General features: G+C 37.9%; 1 protein-coding gene across 5 annotated transcripts in view; it reads left to right on the top strand.

Annotated features, from left to right (window-relative positions):
• Positions 1-23,349, top strand: part of NSMCE2 (NSE2 (MMS21) homolog, SMC5-SMC6 complex SUMO ligase) — a 274,162-nt gene that overhangs the window by 48,370 nt on the left and 202,443 nt on the right. For all 5 annotated transcript variants that reach the window (XM_063726445.1, XM_009244084.4, XM_009244085.4 and 2 more), the window contains one exon: positions 10,854-10,960. In XM_063726445.1, the coding sequence (XP_063582515.1) occupies positions 10,854-10,960 (107 nt within the window). The remainder of the gene's footprint in view (positions 1-10,853; positions 10,961-23,349) is intronic.

Genomic DNA, 23,349 nt, shown 5'->3' on the forward strand with positions numbered 1-23,349 from the left:
TACATTCTCATTTAATTTTTTCAATAATCATATAAAGGCCAGGCACAGTGGCTCACGCCTGTAATCCCAGCACTTCGGGAGGCCAAAGCAGGAGAATTACTTGAGGTCAGGAGTTTGAGACCAGCCTGGCCAACATGGTGAAACCCCATCTCTACTGAAAATACAAAAATTAGCCGGGCGTGGTAGTGGGTGCCTGTAATCCCAGCTACTCAAGAGGCTGAGGTTCAATCGCATGAAGAGGTTGCAGTGAGCCGAGATTGTGCCACTGTGCTCCAGCCTGGGTGATGGAGTGAGACTCCATCTCAAAAAAAAAAAAAATCATATGAGATTTAAGCCTCACTTTCTTTTGTCTTGGCTGCCACAAATTCATGCAAGAGCTTTGGTATTTGGTCAAAGCCAGGCTCTGTTTCTTAAGCCTCTTGGGTTTCCAAGTCATGCAACTGTAGGTAAGACTTGAGCACAGCCAAAGACTTGAAGACCAGAGAGAAGTGGCAGTTGTTGAAAATATGTTGCCTGGGAAATGCTCTTGTGGCCTTAAATTCATAGTTTCTTTTCAGTCTACCAGAGATTAGATAGAAATGGACAAGAAGGATGTGGAAAAAAGATAAGTCAAATGAAAGACACCTGGCCGTGAAGATTTGGAGGCTTTAGATAGCCAAAGAGGGTCTGTGGATATGCTTTAAAATGACAGATTCCCATAGCCTGAGTTTCCATAGTACTTTTGATGGCTGGCAAAGATTGATTTCTATGATTTTTATTAATTGAATTCATATAATTTATTTCAAACAGTATTTTGAATTATACCACTATCACAGTCATTTATAGATACTAACATACATTCTAAGGATATATCTGTCTATATAATCAAAGATGTCGTGGTCTCCATCACTCTGAGGTAGAGCAATTTATTTAAGTCAATCAGTCTCTCTTTCATTTTCTCTCCTAAAAGAAGGTAATGTTTAGGAGAATTCCTTTAGTACAGAACAGATTATTCATTACTCCCTGACTTTTGCATGAAGGGTATATTATTGATTTCTGTGTAGTAGTCCAGAAACTGGCATGTGCCTTCCATGCAGACTTTGTCAGTCTTGAGGTCAGTCGTAACTCCATCATTTATTAACTATGTCATCTGGGGCAAATGATTAGTGTCTGTGAGCATCTGTTTCCTTATCTCTACAATATGTTTAATAACACTGAATTCACATTGTAACAAAGGACTGGATAAGGTAGTAGGTGCAGAGTGCCTGGCACGGACTCAGTGCTCCGTGAAGATTTGTTCTGTTTTAAAAATCTATGTCCTTCTCCTCTCTTCATTCCCAAGTGTTTTTGTTTGACCATTTTAACTCTAACGTAGTCTCTGTGGAGAGGAGTGAGGCACTTGTTTAGCCTGTACCCCAGTCCGGTGAACATCTGATGAACACTTACTCATCCTTCAAGACACAGTTCAAGTTTGCCCTCACCAGCTAAACCTGTTCTTTCTATAGGCAGTGTTAGCTGCCCCTTCTTCTTGCTTCAAAACATTTTTCCCCTCTGCCTAACATGTGGTGAGTGCTCAATAAGCATTTGCTGGGCAAATGAGTTTCTGAACTTGGGGGAGGGGTATGGTGTTTACATTGCTTCTTATGGAGCATTGCAGTCTTGTGAGTTCAGTTTCATGCTTTAGAAGTTAGTAAAAACAGCTTAGAGAGCTAAGAGAGCTAAGAAGATGATTTTCACTTGCTACCTTTTGGTTCCAAGGGCAAAGTGCTTTCAGTATTTAGACTAATTACACTTGCAGAATAGTTATCTATTCTGTAATAATGATAATGACAAATATTTTGTTAGTGCTTACTGTGAGCCAGGCCCTGTGCAGATCATTTTACCTACATTATCTCATTTAATCCTCATATCAGCTTTCTGAAGTAGGTACTGTTATTGTACCCATTATATGTAAAAGGAAATTGAGACTCTAGTAAAATATGACTTACCAAAAACTACATAGCTAGCATGTAATTTCATAAAGCCTAGATTTGAATGAAGTCTAATTCCAGAGCTGGCTTTTTTGATTACTGTATTACATCATCTCTCTTCTGTGTCACGATGATGAGGGAATTTTGTTGGCGGGTAAACTAAACACGACTATAAAGGTGACTACTTCTTGAGGATTTCTCCCATAGTCACTGTGTTTGTAAAGAACCCCTGACACTTACTAGCTTGTATCATGTACTGCTGACACTCTTCACTATGATTTCTAGTGGGTGGCAGTTATAAAATGTGTATTCAGTTTTTTTTTTTTTTTTTGAGATGGAGTTTTGCTCTTGTTGCCCAGGCTGGAGCACAGTGGTGCTATCTTGGCTCACCGCAACCTCCACCTCCCGGGTTCAAGAGATTCTCCTGCCCCAGCCTCCCGAGTAGCTGGAATTACAGGCATGCACCACCATGCCTGGCTAATTTTGTATTTTTAGTAGAGATAGGGTTTCTCCATGTTGGGCAGGCTGGTCTCGAACTCCTGACCTCAGGTGATCCACCCGCCTCAGCCTCCCAAAGTGCTGGGATTACAGGCATGGGCCACCACGCCCAGCCATGTATTCAGTTTTAATTTTGCCATACTAATATCTATGTGGAGGAATAATTACAAGTTCAAAGTGCAGTGTAGTGAGAAGTAACCAAGTTTCTATTAAATATTGCTCAAGGAGTGAGTAAGTCATTAAATTCAACTCCTGATAAATATGTGATTACTTAACGTTAGGCTCCCAGGACACCCCCAGTGTGGGCGCGCGCGTGCACGCGCGCACACACACACACACACACACACACACACTCTCTCACAGAGGTAGGTGCATGTATAGATGTGTGTTGCTAGATATAGTTGGAGCTATAGTTTCAGAGAAGAAGGGTTTTTTTTTTGTTTTGTGTGTTGCATTTTGGTGGGTGGGGTCAGAGGTATGCTTGATACTGTGATTTGTTTTATTTTATCCAAAAAGAATAGATGTCTTCTTTACAAAATGTAGAAAAATCAAGTTTTAATTTGAAGAGATTAGGAAATACTCATATTCTGTTTCAGAAAGTAAAATCTCCCAATATACGTCCCATTTATTCTAAGAAATTTAAAATACAATCAGGCAATCCCTTGCCTCCTTTTCTTCCTTCCTCCTTGCCAAAATGGACATATGTACTTTATGACATTTAATATTTATCAGAGTCTTCTGAGTATATGAGTCATGTTGAATTGGAGTCAGCAACCCCTTAAGAACACTAAATGTCTGCTTTATCTTAGCCTGGTATTTTAATAATAAAATGTGTGGAGTTGAATTTAATCCACTATATATAATTGGTGATGTTCCTGTTGAAACATGCCTGTACATGGCTTTGTAGAATAAAAAACACCTGATTCTGCGTTTTTTATTTGTTTAGGACCAAATTTCAGGAAACAGCTTGGCCATGGGCAAAACTATACAGTTGAATCAGAGACAAAGTTGGAAGGAATAAGTAGGTGAAATTTGTCTTGAGGGTGTGCCTCCCTAACACACACATACACACACAGACACACATACATGTGTCCCAGTTGTAAAGGTAAAGAAGTTTTATGGACCCATAAGGTATGAAGTGTTTGGTTCTGTTCTGGAGATTAGGGAGGATTCTTGAAAGGACCTTGTGGCTGAGATCATAGGAAACAGCAGAGCAAAGCAAAATGATTATCTGGTAGTGTAATGAAGTAGTATAGAGACAAATGTGTGTGGATGTGATAGGGAAAAGAGGGGGGGAAGTGTCTTTATTTTCATGTCTGGTTCATTAAAGGCAGTTCTACTGAAGACCTGGGGTTGTTGAGGGATCTTATTTGGCTCTGGGTACCATGTACTACAGGACCTGTTTCATCTCTGCTTCCCAAGCCTCAGGCCTGGGCCTCAGGGATTCTCTCCAGTGCATGCCTTAGGCTACAGCTATAAGGCAGCTGTGGTTAAGGAAGGGCCCTATTTAGAATAGTTGGTCAAAAAGTACATCACTTCTGTCCCTTTCTTGCAGAACTGGTTGCTGCTCTGGAATGAAAGTTTGATTGGTCTGTTAGCCATGCCCACCTGGATTTGGGAAAGCCAATAGAAAGAATCTTCTGCACCCCTATCTGCTGTTGCTTTTTAACCTGTGGCCTAGAAAATGGCATTATACTGAACAAATAGGATATGAACGGACCTTAGACAATGCTGGAACTGGCACTGGATAAGCTCATGAGTCCATGCTGTGCTACATAAAGACCGTATTGCTACAGGCTTACTACCTACATCTCTTAGCCACAAAGGACCTGGAATTGGTCTTGCTTGAGAGTCTACATCTATAAAAATAGCTAGTTTGTTCCCTCCCTTCCTTTCCTTTCTTAGACGATCCTTTCTCCTTCATTTTGCCCCTAGCCTTTCACATTTGAGACAACCAGCCTTGCTTTCTTTCTTTCATATGTGTTTGTGCCTCATTCATCATCTTCTTCTCATTGAAGTCTCATGAATTTTAAGTTGAATTTGATTATAACACAAAATCACCCATTTCTGCTTAATGTTCTGTTGATCATATAACTTTAATGCCTATTCAACACCTCAAAAAGAGAGAATAGTAACGTAGTTATAATATTGCTGTTAGTGGGTTTTGACATTGAGTAACAGATGGCGTGTCTAATGAGTAGTGTGACTGCTTAGATTGCATAATTATAGGTTTGTTTGACTTTAGGAAAATCATACGCAGGCCAACTTCACCCATTTAGAGACTTTTTGTGTTATATAAGTATTAGAGCACTTCACTCTAAAAAGAAACCCCCTCCTTCAGTGATAATCATTCTTTGTTTTTCCAGGGTTTGCCACTCAGTAGGAAAAAGCAAAATGAAATAGAAACCATCTTTAAAGGATGGATTTCATTCAGTAGCCCTTCCTGGTTTGAAGAACACTTTAGTCCACAATGATTTGGCATTGTGCTTGTGACTGGGGTCACTGGGTACAGACATGCAGGTTTATAGGATGACAGCCCTGGCACTGGCATACTTACAGAAACAGCTAGAATTTTATAATGTAAATCAGGGATTATCTGTGCCCTTTGGACTTGATTTTGTGGGGTGGCAGTGCCGGGGGGGATAGCTAGTTATTGTACTAACTTCTTGCAACAGTTTCTTAATTGACTTATCAGGTGATAGGTCTCACAGAATCACCAAGGCCCCACTGTGGTACTTCTCCATGTATTTATTGGCTTGTAAATCAATGTTCAAATATATCACTTAGGTTCATTTGATTAACAAAAGCAAGGGCTGGCTGTAATAAATAAATGCTCACAGAATGGCTCAGTGAAGGAATTTGAATATTCCTAGCCTCCCAGACTCCGCTTGGCAGGGCTGGGGGTGGGGGGAGTCAAATGTGTGGCTAATAAAAGTGATTTTTGACTTTCAGCTCTATTCAGAAGTAATTCTGCAACATGAAGCCTTCCAGTACTCTCCCTTCCCCTTGAACATTTCTCTCCTGCTGCTCTTCATTTGCTGCCTGGTAGTCAGTCTGGAGCTGCTTTCATCTCTGTTGCTGCCAGTGCTCTTGGCCTAGTACAAGCTTGACCTCTTAGCAGCTGGAGTTGACTTAGTTATTCTCCTAGCACTCTCTGAGTGACTTGGTTGCTCTTACAGCGCTTCAGATTAGCTTTGCTGATGTGAAAGGTCACTTTTCACCAATATTAAAACTTCTTAATCTTCAAAAAGGGGAAAAATAATTTTCTTCTTGTTATCAGATTCCTTAAGGAATTTGGAAGGAGCTTTCCAGAACCATGTCTGATAGCCTCTGAGTGGCATTGCCTAGTGTCCTCCTTGGAAGTGTTGTTTTATGCTAACAGATTGCCAAGGGAGCTGAGCTGAGGCCCTGGGTCTTTGACTTTCTCCTACCTGAAGGTTTGTTCCCTGGATATTCATGGAGGAGTCGGAGGTGCTTGTCCTTCTCCTTGTGTTTAAATACCTTTTTGCACAGGTGGGCAAGTGTACAGACTTGGCAGTTAGAAAGCCAGAGTGGGAGGCCTGGCGCTGCTGCTAACTGCCTCTGCAGCCTTGAGCAAATTGCTTCAGTTTTCTCATAAGTAAAATGGAAATAGAACTACCTAACTCTTTATAGCAGCATGATTTATAATCCTTTGGGTATAACATGCACACATATGTTTATTGTGGCACTATTCACAATAGCAAAGACTTGGAACCAACCCAAATGTCCAACAATGATAGACTGGATTAAGAAAATGTGGCACATATACATCATGGAATACTATGCAGCCATAAAAAATGATGAGTTCATGTCCTTTGTAGGGACAAGGATGAAGCTGGAAACCATCATTCTCAGCAAACTATCGCAAGGACAAAAAACCAAACACCGCATGTTCTCACTCATAGGTGGGAGTTGAACAATGAGAACACATGGACACAGGAAGGGGAACATCACACACCAGGGCCTGTTGTGAGAGTGGGGAGAGTGGGGAGGGATAGCCTTAGGAGATATACCTAATGTTAAATGACGAGTTAGTGGGTGCAGCACACCAACATGGAACATATATACATATGTAACAGACCTGCACATTGTGCACATGTACCCTAAAACGTAAAGTATTAAAAAAAAAAAAACTACCTAACTCTTACGTTGCCCTGAGATTTGATGCAAGTATGAAGTGCTGGCACATAATAGTGTTCCCTAATTGTTAGCTACAGCTATTATATATACATATATAATCATTGTCATTACTTCCCATGTTTTATCATCTGCACTAAACTTCCCTAATGCCAGACTTGCAGAAGTGTTGTACAGCAATGCTTTTCTCTCTGGAGTCATCATTCTGTGAATTTGAACATCGTTGTGTGATTTCTACCCACCACCCCAGTGCTGGTGCCATCTCTTTTCCTATAGAAAAGTCACACTGAAAATATAAAATAGGCAAGTGAAGTTATATCATATGTCCTCTTTTACATTCTAATTCAGTTGAATCTCTTTGATAGGACAATCTATATTTTAGTGAAAGTTTAATTTTCAGATTTATGAAATATAATGGCCTCAGAAGAATATTGAAGGAAGAGTTGCTATAATTCTTTGTTGGCTCCCAAGAACACTAAGGCATCATTCTTGTCCTCAAATGCATTAAAATCTCTTTGGTGAAAGGAAACAAATGCAGATAAGGAAGGCAAGATTGGTTGTAGTCCCAAGATATCAGGAATGTATGTGTTAAGGCAAATTAGGTGAAGAAGGAAATCCTTCTAGGCTGGTATAATTTAAAAGCAGGTAGGGCCTGAGCTCAGCCTTTGATGGATGTGTAGGATTTAATTTGGTATATATTCTCAAAAAGGGCTTTCAGTGAAAGATTGGGAGAATTTTGATGGTGGGAAGATATACTGTGGAATCAAGTAGCAGGGAGCCTCTGCCTGGTCAGTCCCTCCGCAACCACCCCAACCCCCAGCAACTTTTTAGTCAGTAACTAACTCTGTGTTTGTGTGTTTATCCCTTTTTTCCCCTTCCAAAGTCAAGAGGTTTTTACTGCAGTCGGGAAATAAAGGTTAACAAGAAGAACAAAAAAGAATTACAAAAATCATCTTAAAATTGCTGTGGCAGGTTGCTACTTGACATGGACATTCTCATGACCTGTCTTCAAGATGCTCTTGTGGGAGTCTCTTCCAGTTCTCATCGTAGGTCTCTGGTCTCTCAGCCGCCTGCTACAGCTGACCAAGACCCTCTGACTACAGTTATCTGACTGGGCACTGCTTCCAGATGTGCTGTGATCCTCAGTTCTTTTTAGAATTACCTTCCTGATCTCTTCTGGTGTTCCCCGTTCCCTTTGTTGCTTGGGCTGCACCAGTCTTTACTAGTGTTCTTCAGCAGCTTGTCCCAACATTCTTGGGCCCTGGAGCCTGAACTGAGGCTGCCTGTAAGCCAGTCAGGCTCCAAAGATTCTTTCCTTAAGCTTCATGCCATCAAAACTGACCTAAGCCTTGCCCATTTCCTCCTTTGCAGGAAGGTCTCTTTGGCCTTGAACCAGCTTACTATCTGGCTCAGGTCTTAGTAGCATATATGGTACCCTGTTAATGAGAACTTATCATCTCATTTATTTCATTTTGGAGCTGTTCTGTAGCATTTTGAATATCTTAGGCACATTCTGAATGCTTTCAAAAATTAACTTATTTAATCCCAGAGGGAGATTGCTAATATTATATCTATTTCCACTGATTTAAGCCCCTTGCAGACTTTCGTTTCTTATGCTTCAGACTTTTGCTCCCAACAGATACTTTAGTGAGTGCCTGTTTAGTTTTGGGGTACCTCTAATCATCAGAATTTTGGAAAAGCAGTTTATACTGTTAGTCTTTGTTCAGGTTACCAGCTTTACCCACTTTTTTGACCAGTTTCAGTATCAGAATCTAATACTCATAAAATATACTGATCCATTAAGGAAAACAAAACAAAACAATACTTTCCTTTAACTAGATAAGGCTGGTGTGAAACCAGTAGTCTATTTTTCATTATTTTAAATGGAAAAAAATAAATTATAGGTTAACTAAAACCCCTAATCAATTTACTGAAATGTAACTAAGTACAGTAAAATGCCTAAATAAATTACAAAACATCCATTACATTAGGATGTAAATTGTGTAAAATTCACTTCTTTGTCATGAAACAATATGATTTTTAACAAATAGTTGCCTTATATATAGCAACATATACATGTTGGTACCAAGCAGTATGTCCATTTTGTTGACATTCAGAAATTTTCAGAACAACAAACTGTGACTCTAATAGTCTAACAGTTTTATCTGGATTATGACCTGAGCCTTTTCTCACGCACCATTTTGTTAAACATATATTTAATTCAGGGAATGTAAATACAAATTTTTCTTATGTATACATTACACCCTCCCCCGACCCCCAAACTTACATTGAGATATATGTATATTCTGTGCTGCCTGGATAGTAAAAGCTGAAGGGTCTTCTACCAGAAGCATGTTAACCCAGGAGATAGTCTATGAAATATGCTTATAAGTAACTATTGTAAAATTAAAGCATATGTTTTAAAAGCCAAATGTGAATGGACTTTACATTATTTCATTACTTTGGAATGATCTGTGGTATTATTCTTTAGAGTAGAAAAGAAAAACTGACATTTGTCTGCACTAAGGCACTTGTCTGCACTAAGGCATTTGTCTGCACTAAGGCATTTGAATGGAAAGTCTTTGAGTAGGTTCATTCCCAAATGTGATTAAAGGAAGCTTTATTTTCTTTTCATTTAGTTATCTTAAATTCAAAGTTTTTAGTTGAAGTTTTTATGATCCTGTGTTAACTATCTTTTCCTAATCTATTAAATTATGTTTAGAGTTTGAAGAAACAGTTTAAAAGCACTTGTAACAACATTACCTTGCTTTTCTAATTTGCTAGTCCCTTTTTATAGACTCCTGTTCCCTGAGGATATTTTAATTTTTTAAACATAGTAAACATAGTTGTTTCTTATTCTGACTAATATAAATAATTACAATAACTGAAATATTTGTGGATCTGTTTCTGCTGATTGTTATTCTTAGTGGCTTGTTTTCTTGTGTATTATAGGTATGTAAGGTTTTTTTTGTATGTTTTTATATTTATTTTTGTTTCAGCCTTTTCTCCTGTGATCTGCTCATTCTTAAAAAGTATTTGTAGAGATTATTTGACACCTAGATTAAGAGTGCCTTCTCCAGAGGGTAGTTATATTTGCTTCTGCCAAACACCTGTGAGTACTATCCGCCTGAGACCACCTGCCACCAAGATCAGAGACTGGGGTCTCTGGATCACTCAGGTTAGGGGAACCCAGGCTGCTGCAAATCCAGGAGGACTGCCTTATGGCCAGTTTTTCTGAAACGAGTTTGTTTTCTCTTCCCTTTTCCCTGTTCTGCTTCATGGCCAAGGCTAACCTCCCTTCAGTCCCAGGGAGCAGGGAGAGATTACTTTTGGTTCATCTTTATACAAAGAGTTGGGATCTCAGCTTACTGTGGGGTAGTATGTGACTTTGGCATTCTGTTGCCCCACTTCTCATTTTTGTTTTATTCTAGATTTTGCCCTGGTTATTTCTTATTACCTTGTGACTCTTGTTTTTAAGATTTTTTTTTTCTGCTGTATCTGATATCTTTGGTTGTTTTCTTTTTTCTTTTTTTCTTTCTTTCTTTGTTTTTTTTTTTTTTTTTTTTTTTTTTGAGATGGAGTCTCACTCTGTTGCCCAGGCTGGAGTGCAGTAGCATGATCTCAACTCACTGCAACCTCCATGTCCTGGATTCAAGCAATTTCCAGCTAATTTCTGTATTTTAATAGAGACGAGGTTTCACCATATTGGCCAGGCTGGTCTTGAACTCCTGACCTCAGGTGATCTGCCTGCCTCGGCCTCCCAAAGTACCAGGATTACAGATGTGAGTCACCACGCCCGGCTGCTATCTTTGATTGTTTTCATTAGGAAGATTGGTCCAAATAATCTAACTCAGTGTTATTAAAAGTGAGAATCTTCCCTATTTGACCTTTAACAATCCTTCACAGTTTATGCAACAGATATAAGACTGAGCTGCTTAATGGATGAGGGAACTGAGGCTGGGAGAGGTGTAGTGATTAATTTAAGATCATGTAAGTGAGGGCACAGCCTGGAACTCCTGAATACAAGTCTTTTCTTCTTTCCAACCTACCACTGCCTTTGAGCTGTCTTTTACTTAGTGTATTCTTAGAATTTTGAGTGAAGCATCATATGGTGAGGAGGTTTTTTTAAAAGATGTAATACCTCTACAAAATTATTTAGACCATTGACTGATATAGATTATATTGATGCAACTTTTTCCAGATATGGCATTTTAAGTGGAAAATAATTGCAATTTTTTTTTCTTTCAGCTGAAGTGAGTAGTGAATATAGTATGGACAAGGCAATGGTTGAATTTGCTACAATGGATCGGCAACTAAACCATTATGTAAAGGCTGTTCAATCTACAATAAATCATGTAAGTTTATGCCACTCCCTGGTTATATATTTGGTTACAACTCACTGACCGAGAAGTAGAAACACAAAATCAAAATTCTTCCCTAATCTTTAATGTTTCCTTATCCTTAGTGTAGCAGCTATTAAATTCCTCTAAATTTGGAAGTCTCATAAAATTGGAATCCTAAGTATTTTTCTGGCTAGGCCACTTAGGTTGATTAGCATATTAAATCTATTTTAGATTGCTTGCAATTTTTTGTCTCAAAATTTTAGTGTAAGCCTCCTTTGAATGTGAGGAGATTTTTATAAAGTCCTAAAAATTGCATGCAACTTGTTTTTATTGTTCTATTTGCTTAAACATACAATTGAGACCAGGTTTAGTTACTCATTCTTTAACTTTAATATGCATCTATTGCCAAATTCTTAGAATCAGATAATATGGAAGAGTTTTAGAGCAAGTTTAAAAATAAAGAAGATCGGTATTTTGGTTTTTCCAGAAGCCAAACTTGTCTTTGTTGACTCCAGCTGTCACAGGAACAACACATAAGGCAGTTAAGGTGGGAACATAGCAACATCCTTTTCAGTAGTACTGTGTTGAGTAAGAAATGAGCAATACGATTGCAGTAATGTTTCTGAGAAGTCCTTTGTCCTCTGAGCAGTGGAAACTCCCTGTTGAACTGATTTTTTATACCTGTGTAATAGGGTGTCTTGTATTTCTGGTTTCGTTATTTGCCTTTTCTTACTTACAGCTATGGGAAAATTCCAAAAATCAAATATTTTACAAGATCAGTGATTACTCAGTAGAAGATACATTTTTAAATAATGTTTAATACCTAAGCCAATGAAATGAGCATTATATAGTTATAGTAAGCTTTTTTTAATGGTTAGTATTTAATTATAGTATTTGACTAACTTTAAGAATATCACCTATATCCAAATAATAAACTCATTCAGCTTGTAAAATTTTGATGTTTCTGGCTATTGTGACTGTTAGTCCTGGTCTTATGAATATTTCTTCCATAGGAAAATATGACAGTGCCGTTATGTTGACATCATATTTGAAACTGGATGGCACTTAGACTACAGGCTTTCAATTTCAGCCGAACCCTAGAACCAGCCAGTTTCTGAACTCTCAGAGATTCTGATTTCGTTAGTCTGGAGCAGGGTTGGGACACCAGTATTTTTTAGAAACTCATTCTAATGTGCATTCAAGGGTGAAAACCACTGACTTAAAAGAACAAGGCTGACTTTATAGAAGAAAGTCAAGTGTTTACTGCCAAAGATTAGAGTTAGGCTTGTTATATGGATCAATCTTGCTTTGACCCTTACATTATGTGGCACTTACTTGATAAGCCTTTCTATCTTTAACTTTCATACTGTGCAAATGCAATAGCACAGTGTATATTACAGATAAGAAAACAAGATTTTGGAGTCAAAGAACGTTATGTTGATTTTTTTTCCCTATTAAACTCTAGGATTTGCAGATACTTAAGGTATTTTTACATCAAGAATTGAACTCTTGGCTAGGCACGGTAGCTCACGCCTGTAATCTCAGCACTTTGGAAGGCCGAGGCAGGCGGATCACCTGAGGTCAGGAGTTTGAGATCAGCCTGGCCAACATAGTGAAACCCCGTCTCTACTAAAATACAAAAATTAGCCAGGTGTAGTGGCATGCACCTGTAATCCCAGATACTCAGGAGGCTGAGGCAGGAGAACCACTTGGACCCAGGAGGTGGAGGTTGCAGTGAGCCGAGATCACACCACTGCACTCCAGCCTGGGCGACAGAGCGAGACTCTATTAAAAAAAAAAAAAAAAAAAAGAATTGAACTTTTCCCTCTTCAGGACATTGAATCACTCATTTAAAAAAAAGTTTAAAACTTCTCACTCTTTCTCACATTCAGTAGTTAACAACATTTCTTTCATCTTGAGGTTTCATCTCATTATCCTCGAACAGGGAAGATAGATTTTATCTCACTTTTCAGCCCTAATCTCACACTAGAATAGACTGGAACAACTTGGATTTAGTGATTCCGATGCTTATCAGGAAGGTCTCTGTTCTTTTATAGGAGGAAAAAACATATTTATTTTTCTTTTATGATACAAAGGTATGCTTTCTATGCAAGCTGGATACCAGACCAAGAATACTAAATCACAATTTCATAAGGTTTCTAAGACTTGATATTATATGGGGATATGACCATTTTGAGGGAAATGTTTTACATCACTTTATGTACTTGAAGCTAAGGGTACTGCTATCTTGTTGCTTATTTTGGTGAGCGATGAGAATGAACAGCAGCTTGGGAGGGGCCAGGGTAACATACTTGTTTAGGAACAGCAATGGTCTAGGGATCTGAAGCTTTTCCAGCCCTGGTTCTTCTACTTTCTAAGTTATCATCCCTGGTCAAGAAACCTAACCTCTTGAAACCTCATGTTCTTTGTCTGTGAAATTCCTGGCCTGTGTATTTCACAGAACGATTATGTGGATCAGATTAGATAATGTATATCAAAATGCTTTGGCATTCATCAAATTTGATGGGGCTGTAAGATAATATATTATTGCAAACTCAGATTTCCAAACAGAACTCCTTAGAGAGATGGAAGAAAATCTTCCAAAAAGTGACTATTTTGTTTTGCTCACTTTATTTCAGGGTATTTTTTTGGCTTTGACCTGTCCTATTCTGGAATTCAAGAGTCATATAGGATTAAGTATAGGCTACTTAAATTATTGCACGAGGTGTTCATGGCCTCTAAAATGAATGAGTTGTTTAAAATAAGATTTTTTTTTTAAAAGGCAAATAATGGGAACCCATACAAGTCCCATTTAACCCACTGCTCTGTCATAGACTTTTGCAAACTGTGATACTTCCGTTGCTATAATATTTGCCTAGATTTGAATCTACCCTGTGGTCTTTCTGTTTATGAATTTTCACATAGTCATAGAAAGTTGATTTAAAAACTTTTTTAATCATTAAAGAGCATTTGAGTTTATTATTTAAATAGACATCTCTCTTCCACTCTCATCTTCTCAGAATTCTAAAGATTATGCTCCTTTTGAAAAGTTTTGGAAGTTTTCTTTGGAACCTCAGAGGTATGGGTCAACTTACCAACAATCCCTGGGAAGTCCCTTTGGCAATTAGCAGAAGTTCTCGGGTTGCCTTCCATTGTCTCTCAAGAAAACAGGGCTACTATAGTCCACAGTGCCCAAAGATTTTGTTTGGAATTGGCATCTATTTTAGTGCTCTGAAAGTTAAAAAAAAAAAAAGGACTTCCTTCCAGCTAATTTGTTGAGAGAATATTATGCAGTGAACACTGAAAAAATTCTCAGATAGTCTCTAAGTTATTTATAAAAACTTTCAGGTTAAATGGGTTTTATACCTGTCACAACTCTTTAAAAACTGCATTTAGATCCTCAGAGAGTTCTATATGAACTTTTTTGATATTTTCAGTCATAAGACCAACATGTCATAAAAGTGTTTTTAGAGCTATAAGACAGTACACAGATACATACTTTTTTTAAATCACTATTACTGCCACGGAAAAACTGTTTTCTCAGTTTCATATTGAGAACAGAATGATGTTCTGAACACTCGACTTCTGATGACCTGATGTTTCCTCCCTTGCTTTCTACGCTTTTATTGAGTACATTGAAGAGACGCTATTGGCTGGCTTTTTGTTTTTCAGTTTTCATAAATAAATGAATAAATTTATGAACATTTGAATAAATACTCAAATAAATGTTTGAATAAATATTTACTGAACAGCCATGTGCCAGTCCTGCACTTCTAGTTGCAAGAAATAGGAAGTCAATCAGCAAAGTCCATGTGACCTTCACCTCAGGATATGCGAAGTCCAGAACAGAAGACAAATATTTTACAAATGTTATTTAATTACTGCTGTGGCATGTGCTACAAATTAAAAATAAAGCATTCAGGGAGAGTTAATAACCCAGGGGCAATAATGTCTTCAGGGCAGGGAAGAATTGGGAGACTCCTTCTGGAGGAAATGATATTTAAGATTCGAGTCAAATGAGTCTCAACATGGGAAATATGATATATTCTGTGTAACTTTTGCATGAAATGGAAGCATCTTATTTCTGATTGTCTTGATGTCAGCTTCAGAGTGCCTTAATCCAAAGACTTATTGTGAAAATTAGGCCAGAGAAGGCCTACCTTTATATAGAGAAAGTTAATGTTTATAGAATAGTTGAGTAACCTATCTAAGATTGGTCAGTGATTCATTTATTAATAGATTTTTGAGTGCCTACTATGTGCCAGGAACTATGCTTAGTAATGCAAGTCATGACAGTAGTTGATTTAAGAATTATTTTATTATCAATATCCTACTTCTTAAACAGGGGTTATCTCTCTTAAAATGAGACTTTTTATTGACTATTGAATAAACCCAGTGGTAGTACTGTGTGTTTCTGATTATATGTTTATGATTGTTTTAAACTAAACCTATAGTTCCAAACTGTGGGCTTCAAATTGCTCAGGGTAGGTTTGGAGAGTGAACACCAGTTTAGTTCAGGGAATCCTCACATCCATTTTTAGGTATGTGCTTTTTCAAATAAGAGGTGACAAATCCAACCACTATCATGGGGGTAGTCCTTGCAATGTTTTTCTAAGCTTAATTCTCACAGGGAAAATGATGAAAATGTAGCTAAATGAGAATGACCCAGCAAGTTCAGAGATTACTGTCATGTATATTTAGCAATTGATGATAAAATATATATCCTCTCAGCTAGGTGTGGTGGCGCACGCCTGTAGTTCCAGCTACTTGGGAGGCTGAAGTGGGAGGATCACTTGAGCCCAGGAGTTCAAGATCAGCCTGGACAACATAGTAAGACTCCATCTCTTTAAAAAAAAAATGTTTTTGGTGACCAGTATAGTCTCAGAGTTTAGCAAAAGTAACTAAAGCTTGAGAGTCACATTATACTTCAGCTTTTATTGTTTTTATTATGATCCTTAGTTGTGTAGTTCTACTTTAAGACATTTTATCTCTTAAAAGAATTTTCAAAAAGATTAAAAAAAAGAATTTTCAGAATTTACCTGTATATTGTTCTTTTGGTATGTGCTGCTTCTGGATGTTAATTTATTGAAAAATCCAAGTATGTCTTCACTTTCCTCTAATACCCTCTTTTATGCTCTTGCATCTTATAAATTGTATAAGATTTTAAAGCATTTATATTGGATTACAGCTACATATTTGTTTTTTTTGTTTTTTTAAGTCAGTATTTTATAACAATTCCTACTAGAAGCCTGGTGAGGGAGAATATTTTTCTTCTTCACTGGAGCAAGTAGGTGCCAGGTTGGTCCATTTGTATTGTTTTTTATAAATTCGTTCGTGGATATGCCCTATGTAGTGTGGTTTTTCACTTGATATGCTAACCTGAACATTTTATATGCCTTTTAAAACTAATGTGTTGAGAGTTAGAAGAGAAGAAATGTACTTGATGTATGCTATTGAAACCAAAGCAGTCTTAGATATAATAAAGGAACAAGGTGGGTCAAAGGTATAGTTTATCTCAGCTCTGTCATTATGCAACTAGTTTTGACTGTTTTTGACATAGCACTTCCCTGTGCCTCCTTGCTGTTCACCCTTCATCACCTGGTAAGTTGTGCCTTTTTCTTACTGTGCAATTACCTTAATATCCACTACTTTAACATGAAATCCTATAGGGTATCTTGCAGGTTGGAAGTTACCATTTTAGTTAAACCAAATTTGGGAAGAATTTCTCCCTTAGAAAGCTAATAATTTATTCTATGGTACCTGAGAGCAGTTCTAGGCCACAGGATGTAACCTATTATATATGACCACTTACTGACTGAATATAAGAATATACCCCACTCTATTAGGCATTGTGAATAGTTGACAAAAGAAGAAGGAGGGGGAAATTCGTTTGGTGGCTATAAAATTTGAGGACAGAAGATTCCTGAGCATGAGATAAATTACTGTTGTCAGCAGAGTAGCAAAAAGGTAGGAGGTGACAGGAGAGTGAAATTAGTGAAAAGCTCTTCGAGCCAGAGGGGAAAGTACCGGGAGACTCACCTCTTCTCTACTTGCTGCATATGGCATTCTACAGTGATAGACAACTCTTAACATGTTTCTTATCAAAAGTTTTCAAATGAGTTATATATGAGCTTTTCATCTGTAGGAACATTGCTCAGTTGTGGAAATTAACCAGAGAAAGTTGACTTTAGGTATTTACTCTTCAGACACTTGGAATGTGTCTATTTCTGTGATTAATGGTAATTAACTTCTATTTCAGTGGTTTAGAACTCCCTGTACAGTTATTCTCAAATTAAGGTTGTGTTCGGTAACATTTTGCCAATAAACAGAGATAGAGACAATTAGTTCTGAATATAGTATCCCACTAATTGAATTACCTCTATAAGAAATAATGTAGATATAAAATTTCTTAGGTTTCGAAGTAACATAGCTGCTAATAGGTGAAAATATGTTATATTGAGACTGATTTTCACGGTTACTTCATAGAAAGCCATCATAGTGTTTTGGAGTTATTAAATGTTGGGTTTTAATCAGAATTATAAAACTGTTACTGGGCCTTCATGTGCCTCTAGTGCAGCATTTTCAAGAGTTTGCTCCGTAATACTAATTAATCAGGATGTGAATAAGTATAATAGGAGAATAGGATTTTGTGGTCAAATAAGTTTGGGGAATGCTTGATTAAAAGAATTTCCTTAAAGACTCCAAAGCCTTTAATGTGCTTTTATGCAACGTGATTCTCCAAAGGAAGAGGATATTCAGAAATGTTGTAAACTTAGTTAACTAGAACATCTCTTTGGAGAAGGGACTGATACTCTTCAGAACCCACTTTGGGAAGTGCTGCTGTAGTTTCAACCCCCTAATTTTACAAAGGAGGCTATGAGATAGGTCCAGCACTTTGTGGCAGAGTTTTTTGTGGCATCCAGAAAACTGGGAAGTATGTCAAACTCCCTTCCGAAATGAGCCTTAAAAATGTTTCCATGTTGAAGGTCAGGAAAGGGCCAGGCCCTTTCTCCATTGCATTACTCCAGCAGTGAGGAAGGGACAGTTTTTAAAAACATGCAGTGAATGCTTAGTCTGTGTTTGAAGCAAAGAAGACCCCTCTGTGCAGTGATGATGTGAGAAAGAGGAGAGAAGGAGATGTTTGAGAGGAAAAGAAGAGAGGGGCTTACAGAAGAGGCAGGAGACACACAGGAGCAGCAGAATGGGCAGGAAACGCATATGGACCTTTGAAGGGCCAGGCTCACCACAGCACTCCAGGTGGGCACTGAGGCGCCCAGTGTGATTATTAAACACCTTAGCCTCAGTGGCGTCAGGCCATCCTAGCAGCTAATTCTTTGAATTACCCAAATGATATGAATGTTCCTTAACACAGCAAACTCCTGATTATTTCTGACATTGTACATAGTCCACATACAGCATTAAACCCTTATTTTAGATGTCAGTTTAGCTTCCTTCCAACCTCACACTTTTCATGTAATTAATAAGTATTAAAAAGCTTGAGGTTTAGGCCTTTCCCCACTAATTGGCAGTGGTGCTGAATGGGCTAACTGCAGAAGAGAGATGGGGAAATAGACTGAACTGGGACTGGGGAATGGATCAGTAAATGTTAAAATTCAGTGTAAAATGAATGCATTTTTCAGCGTGGAGTCGAAAGCACAGTAGTCACTGGTTGTCTACAGTTTCACTTCCCACTGTTTCAGTTATCTGTGGCCATCTCTGGTCCAAAATTATTAAACAGAAAATTACAGAAATAAACAGTTAAACTAAATAAATTAAATTGCACCTTGTTCTGAGTAGTGTAATGAAACCTTGTGCCTTGCTTCTCTGTCCTGTCTTCATCACAAGAGGAAGGATGAGTACAGTACAATAAGATGTTTTGAGAGCAAGAAAGATTATATTCACATAACTTATTACAGTATACTGTTATAATTATTCTATTTTTCTATCAGTTATTGTTAATCTTTTGCTGTGTGTAATTTATAAATTAAACTTTATTGTAGGTATGTATGTATAGGATAAAACATAGTCATACAGTCATGAACCACATAACAGTATTTCAGTTAATGAGGGGCCATATATATGATGGTGGTGCCATAAGATTATAATATCGTATTTTTACTGTATCTTTTCTGTGTTTACATATGTTTAGATACATAAATAGTTGTCATGTTACAGTTGCCTGCAGTATTCAGTATAGTAACATGCTGTACAGGTTTGTAGCCTAGGAGTAATAGGCTTACTATAGAGCCCAGGTGGGTAGTAGGCTATTCCATCTAGGTTTGTGTAAGTACACTCCGTGATGTTCCACAGCATTGCCTCATTTCTCAGAAAGTATCCCCATCGTTAAGCAGTGCATGACTATACAGGGTTTGGTGCTATCTGGGGTTTTAGGCATCTACTGGGGGTTTTGGAATGTATCTCGTGTGGATAAGGGTGGGCTGCTGGAGTTGCTTATCAGTCTCAAATTGTTCAGTTGGTGGATCACTTGAGGTCAGGAGTTCGAGACCAGCCTGGCCAACATGGTAAAACCCCGTCTCTACTAAAAATACAAAAATTGGCTGGGTGTGGTGGCATATGCCCATAGTCCCAGATACTTGGGAGGCTGAGGCAGGAGAATCGCTTGAACCCAGGAGGCAGAGGTTGCAGTGAGCCATGATCGCACCATTGCACTCCAGTCTGGGTGACAGAGTGAGACTCTGTCTCAAAAAAAAAATAAAAAAATTGTTCAGTTGGTGCCAATAGTATGTTTAGTCCAATAAAGATACAAAAGCCTCTTGACATGTGTACACGAATAGCTACAAAAAAATTTTAATGGTGAAATAGTTTGACAGAGACAATAAAAACGTGCATAGGAAATTCTGAGTAAGGGAAAAGAGTCTTTGCTTAAATTCTGGCTTTCATGCACTAACTCTGAGCCTCAGTTTCTTCTGAAAGTAGGGATGATAATTTAGGTCATAGAGTTCCAGTAAGGATGAAAGTGGTAGCATGAAAGCACCTAAAACGGTTCTGTCACACTAATTTATAAGGTTGCCTAGAACGTTCTATAAAGAACTCATTTCCCTGGACCAAATTCAAATACTGTCTGAAAGGGAATTTTGAGTTAAAGTTTGGAGGGTAGAGTGGGCAGCAGGAAACCATCGGGAAAGGCTAGAGATGATGTTCCGAGATAGGTTGAAGGAAGGGCCTCTTTCCTTAGAAGGGGTTGGGGATGGCTTGGGGTATGGAACTTAGTGCTCATAGTCAGTGTTGTGACCAGAAAGGATTGTTCAGAATCAGGGGAACTGGGCCAATACAGACGCCAGTGAACAACGTGACATTTGGTCAGCTGCATTTGAACTTCCCTGATAGTCACCTTCCCTATGTCTACAACAATGAAAAAGATACCGCACCCTTTAATATGTGATCATTAATAGTGATGAGGGGGTCGTTCTAGAGATAAGAACCAGACAACAAGTAAACATTCACAGTTTTTAATTCAGGAATAACTTTCAGTGTTTTCTTAGACATTTTATTTAAATGAAGACTGAGGAAATTCAGCCCTAAAATGTATTTCTCTCTGTGTACGAGTACACAATCATGCTGTTTATTAAACTATCTTGCTTACATCTTTAAGTATTTTTTATTTACTTTATTAGTAACACATTTGAAAAAGTAATTGGGAGAGAAAAATGTGTTGGATTTATGCCTCTGATATATCACATGCAGGTTGTCAGCTCTGGTTCAAGTGTGTAATCTCTATACATTGCTGACAAGCGAGAGAGCGAGAAGGATATAAATGGAGAGTATGTGAATGGATTTTATTTTTTCAAGGCCCTGTGTGAGTTTGCAACTGTGCTGGTAAGGAAAAGTTCTTTCATTGTGCAGTGGAGCCAGTGCCCAGTGAACTGTCCTTGGGAGAATGGAGAGGATTTCTTTCCATTGTTTCTCTCTCACAGCATCAAGTTTCTGGTAATGGTGACACTTTCCTTCTTTTGTGTTGTGGCCAGTGTGATATTTAAACCACTAAAGCTTTAAGAATTTTATTTTTTTCTGGACTTCCTTTTTTAAAAAAAAGTCTAATAATACAGCACTCTTTAGTGAAAATCATTATGTTTATTTATCATGGGTTAGAGTAATGCAGTCACTTATTATGAATAGTTTTAAATTTAATGATCTCTTTTATCCTTTATTTCATCTTCAAATAATCATTTAATCATCTTCTCGTGGAAGCTGATATTCAGGAAGATCAAGTCAGTATTACTTAAAATTGGAAACAGTAAAGGGTGGGTGTGATGGCTCACACCTGTAATTCCAGCACTTTGGGAGGCTGAGGCGGTTGGATCATCTGAGGTCAGGAGTTCGAGACCAGCCTGGCCAACATGGTGAAATGCCATCTCTACTGAAATATAAAAATTAGCCAGGTGTGGTGGTACATGCCTGTAATCCCAGCTACTCGGGAGGCTGAGACATGAGAATCACTTGAACCCAGGAGGCAGGGGTTACAGTAAGCCAAGATTGCACCACTGCCCTCCAGCTTGGGTGACAGAGTGAGACAGTATCTCAAAAAAAAAAAACAAAAAATCGGAAACAGTAACCAGAAATAGTAGAATATGATTGCACCACAGGATTGATTTCCAGACATTCTGACTTGCTTGCTTTTTACCTTACCCTTGGCTGATACCTGCAAGGTCTCACATGCTTCTCTGCCTGCCTTCCAGTTGCCTTGGCTATTTGTGGTTCTTGGAGTGCTGTTGGTACCACGGAGCAAGTCCTTTCTACCCATCAGGTCACTTTCTGTCACCCTGAGGTTTATTTTAGCCCCCTATATGAAACAGAAGCCCACATGAAATACTAAATAGGAACTTTAAGTGGAATAAATTCTGGGTGTGCTCAAAGAGTTCTTCTCTTGCAAAATCAGAAATTGAATTTAACACATGAAGTATAGTTAGGCCATGTTTTGAAAAGCTGCAGCAATACTTCTCAGGAAGTGGGTAAAAACATTTTTAATTGTTTAAAAATAAAAATTAAAAGCTTCAGCAAAAACATCATATGCTCAATTTTCTCTTGGAAGAAATTCTTGTTACTGCTTAAAGCACCTATAAATAATGTAGATGAAACTGAACATGTTATACTACATGTTTTATAATAGTAATGGAACTGCTCTCAGAATATAGAATTAAACTGTTTTGGCTTTATAGTGTAAAGTGTCATATATGGTCCTTTTACAATGGTAAATTGTCCAGTGTTAGAGTTAAATTTAATTAATGAGTTTTTTTTCTGTGCCTGCCCACTGAATAGCTATGTGGCCATAAGCAATTTTCATAGGCTCTGTGCTCGCTTGCAAAATCAGCTTAGTAATAATATCTGCCCCTGCTATCTTAAAGTGATTTCTTGATTAAAAAAATGAGATAACATTATGTGAAAGTACTTGGGAGGTAAGAGTGCTATATAAGGGCAAGGTCTTACTGTTCTGTTAACTTTTAACTTCTTTCTCTTACCACAAAAACACCTACCACAGGCTGATTTAAATTGGTGAATTCCTCTAAACCATCTAAACTTGGAATAAATGGCGATAAACTCCTTATATTTATTTTCCCAACTCACAAGCTTAAACTGGAAGGAAAAAGTGTGTAAGATTCACATTTACCTTTTGACCTTAGTTATCTTTTTCATAAAGGTTTATTCCTGCCTAGCATCCTGCCCCCTCAGAATTTTGCATAAATCTCATGTAACAGTTCAACAAGTGACTGGTGTAGACTGGGCCTGCTTTGTCACTGAGTCACTTTATTATGAAACACTTAAAGTTGAATATCTGTATATAGCAATGAAGAAATAATGTTAAACAGTTTATACTTTCTAAGGCCAGGCTTGGTGGCTCACGCTTGTAATCCCAACACTTTGGGAGGCCGAAGTGGGAGGATTGCTTGAGCCCAGGAGGTTGAGACCAGCCTGGGTAACATGGAAAAACCCTGACTCTACAAAAAAATTTAAAAATAAAAGTAAATAATTTAAAAATGTATACTTTCTGGTCTGATGGTTTTCATGACTAACTCATCAGACAGCAATGAAAAGTGAAATTAGTAAAAATTCACAAAGCCAGATATAATTAGTTAAAAATAAAGTCTGAATAAGCCATGATCACCTTTACTTCCCTCTTCCCATTTTGTAAGCAGTTGGTATTTGAGGTATTTGATTGATAAGCATGTCCAGCTGGGAAATAAAGATCTGGCTTCTAATCCATGTTCTACCAGGCTGTGACCTTGGACAAGTCACGTAACTTCTGTATTTCAGCTTCCTCATTTCTAAAATGGGGTAATAATAGTACTTGGCCTACGGACCTCATTGGGCAATTGTAGATAAAATGAGATTGTAGATAGGAATGTTTTGACTACCCCCCTGCCCCCCAAAATTGAAAGGTGGTT

The sequence above is a fragment of the Pongo abelii genome, chromosome 7 (assembly GCF_028885655.2).
Source record: "Pongo abelii isolate AG06213 chromosome 7, NHGRI_mPonAbe1-v2.0_pri, whole genome shotgun sequence".
Classification (NCBI taxonomy): domain Eukaryota; kingdom Metazoa; phylum Chordata; class Mammalia; order Primates; family Hominidae; genus Pongo; species Pongo abelii.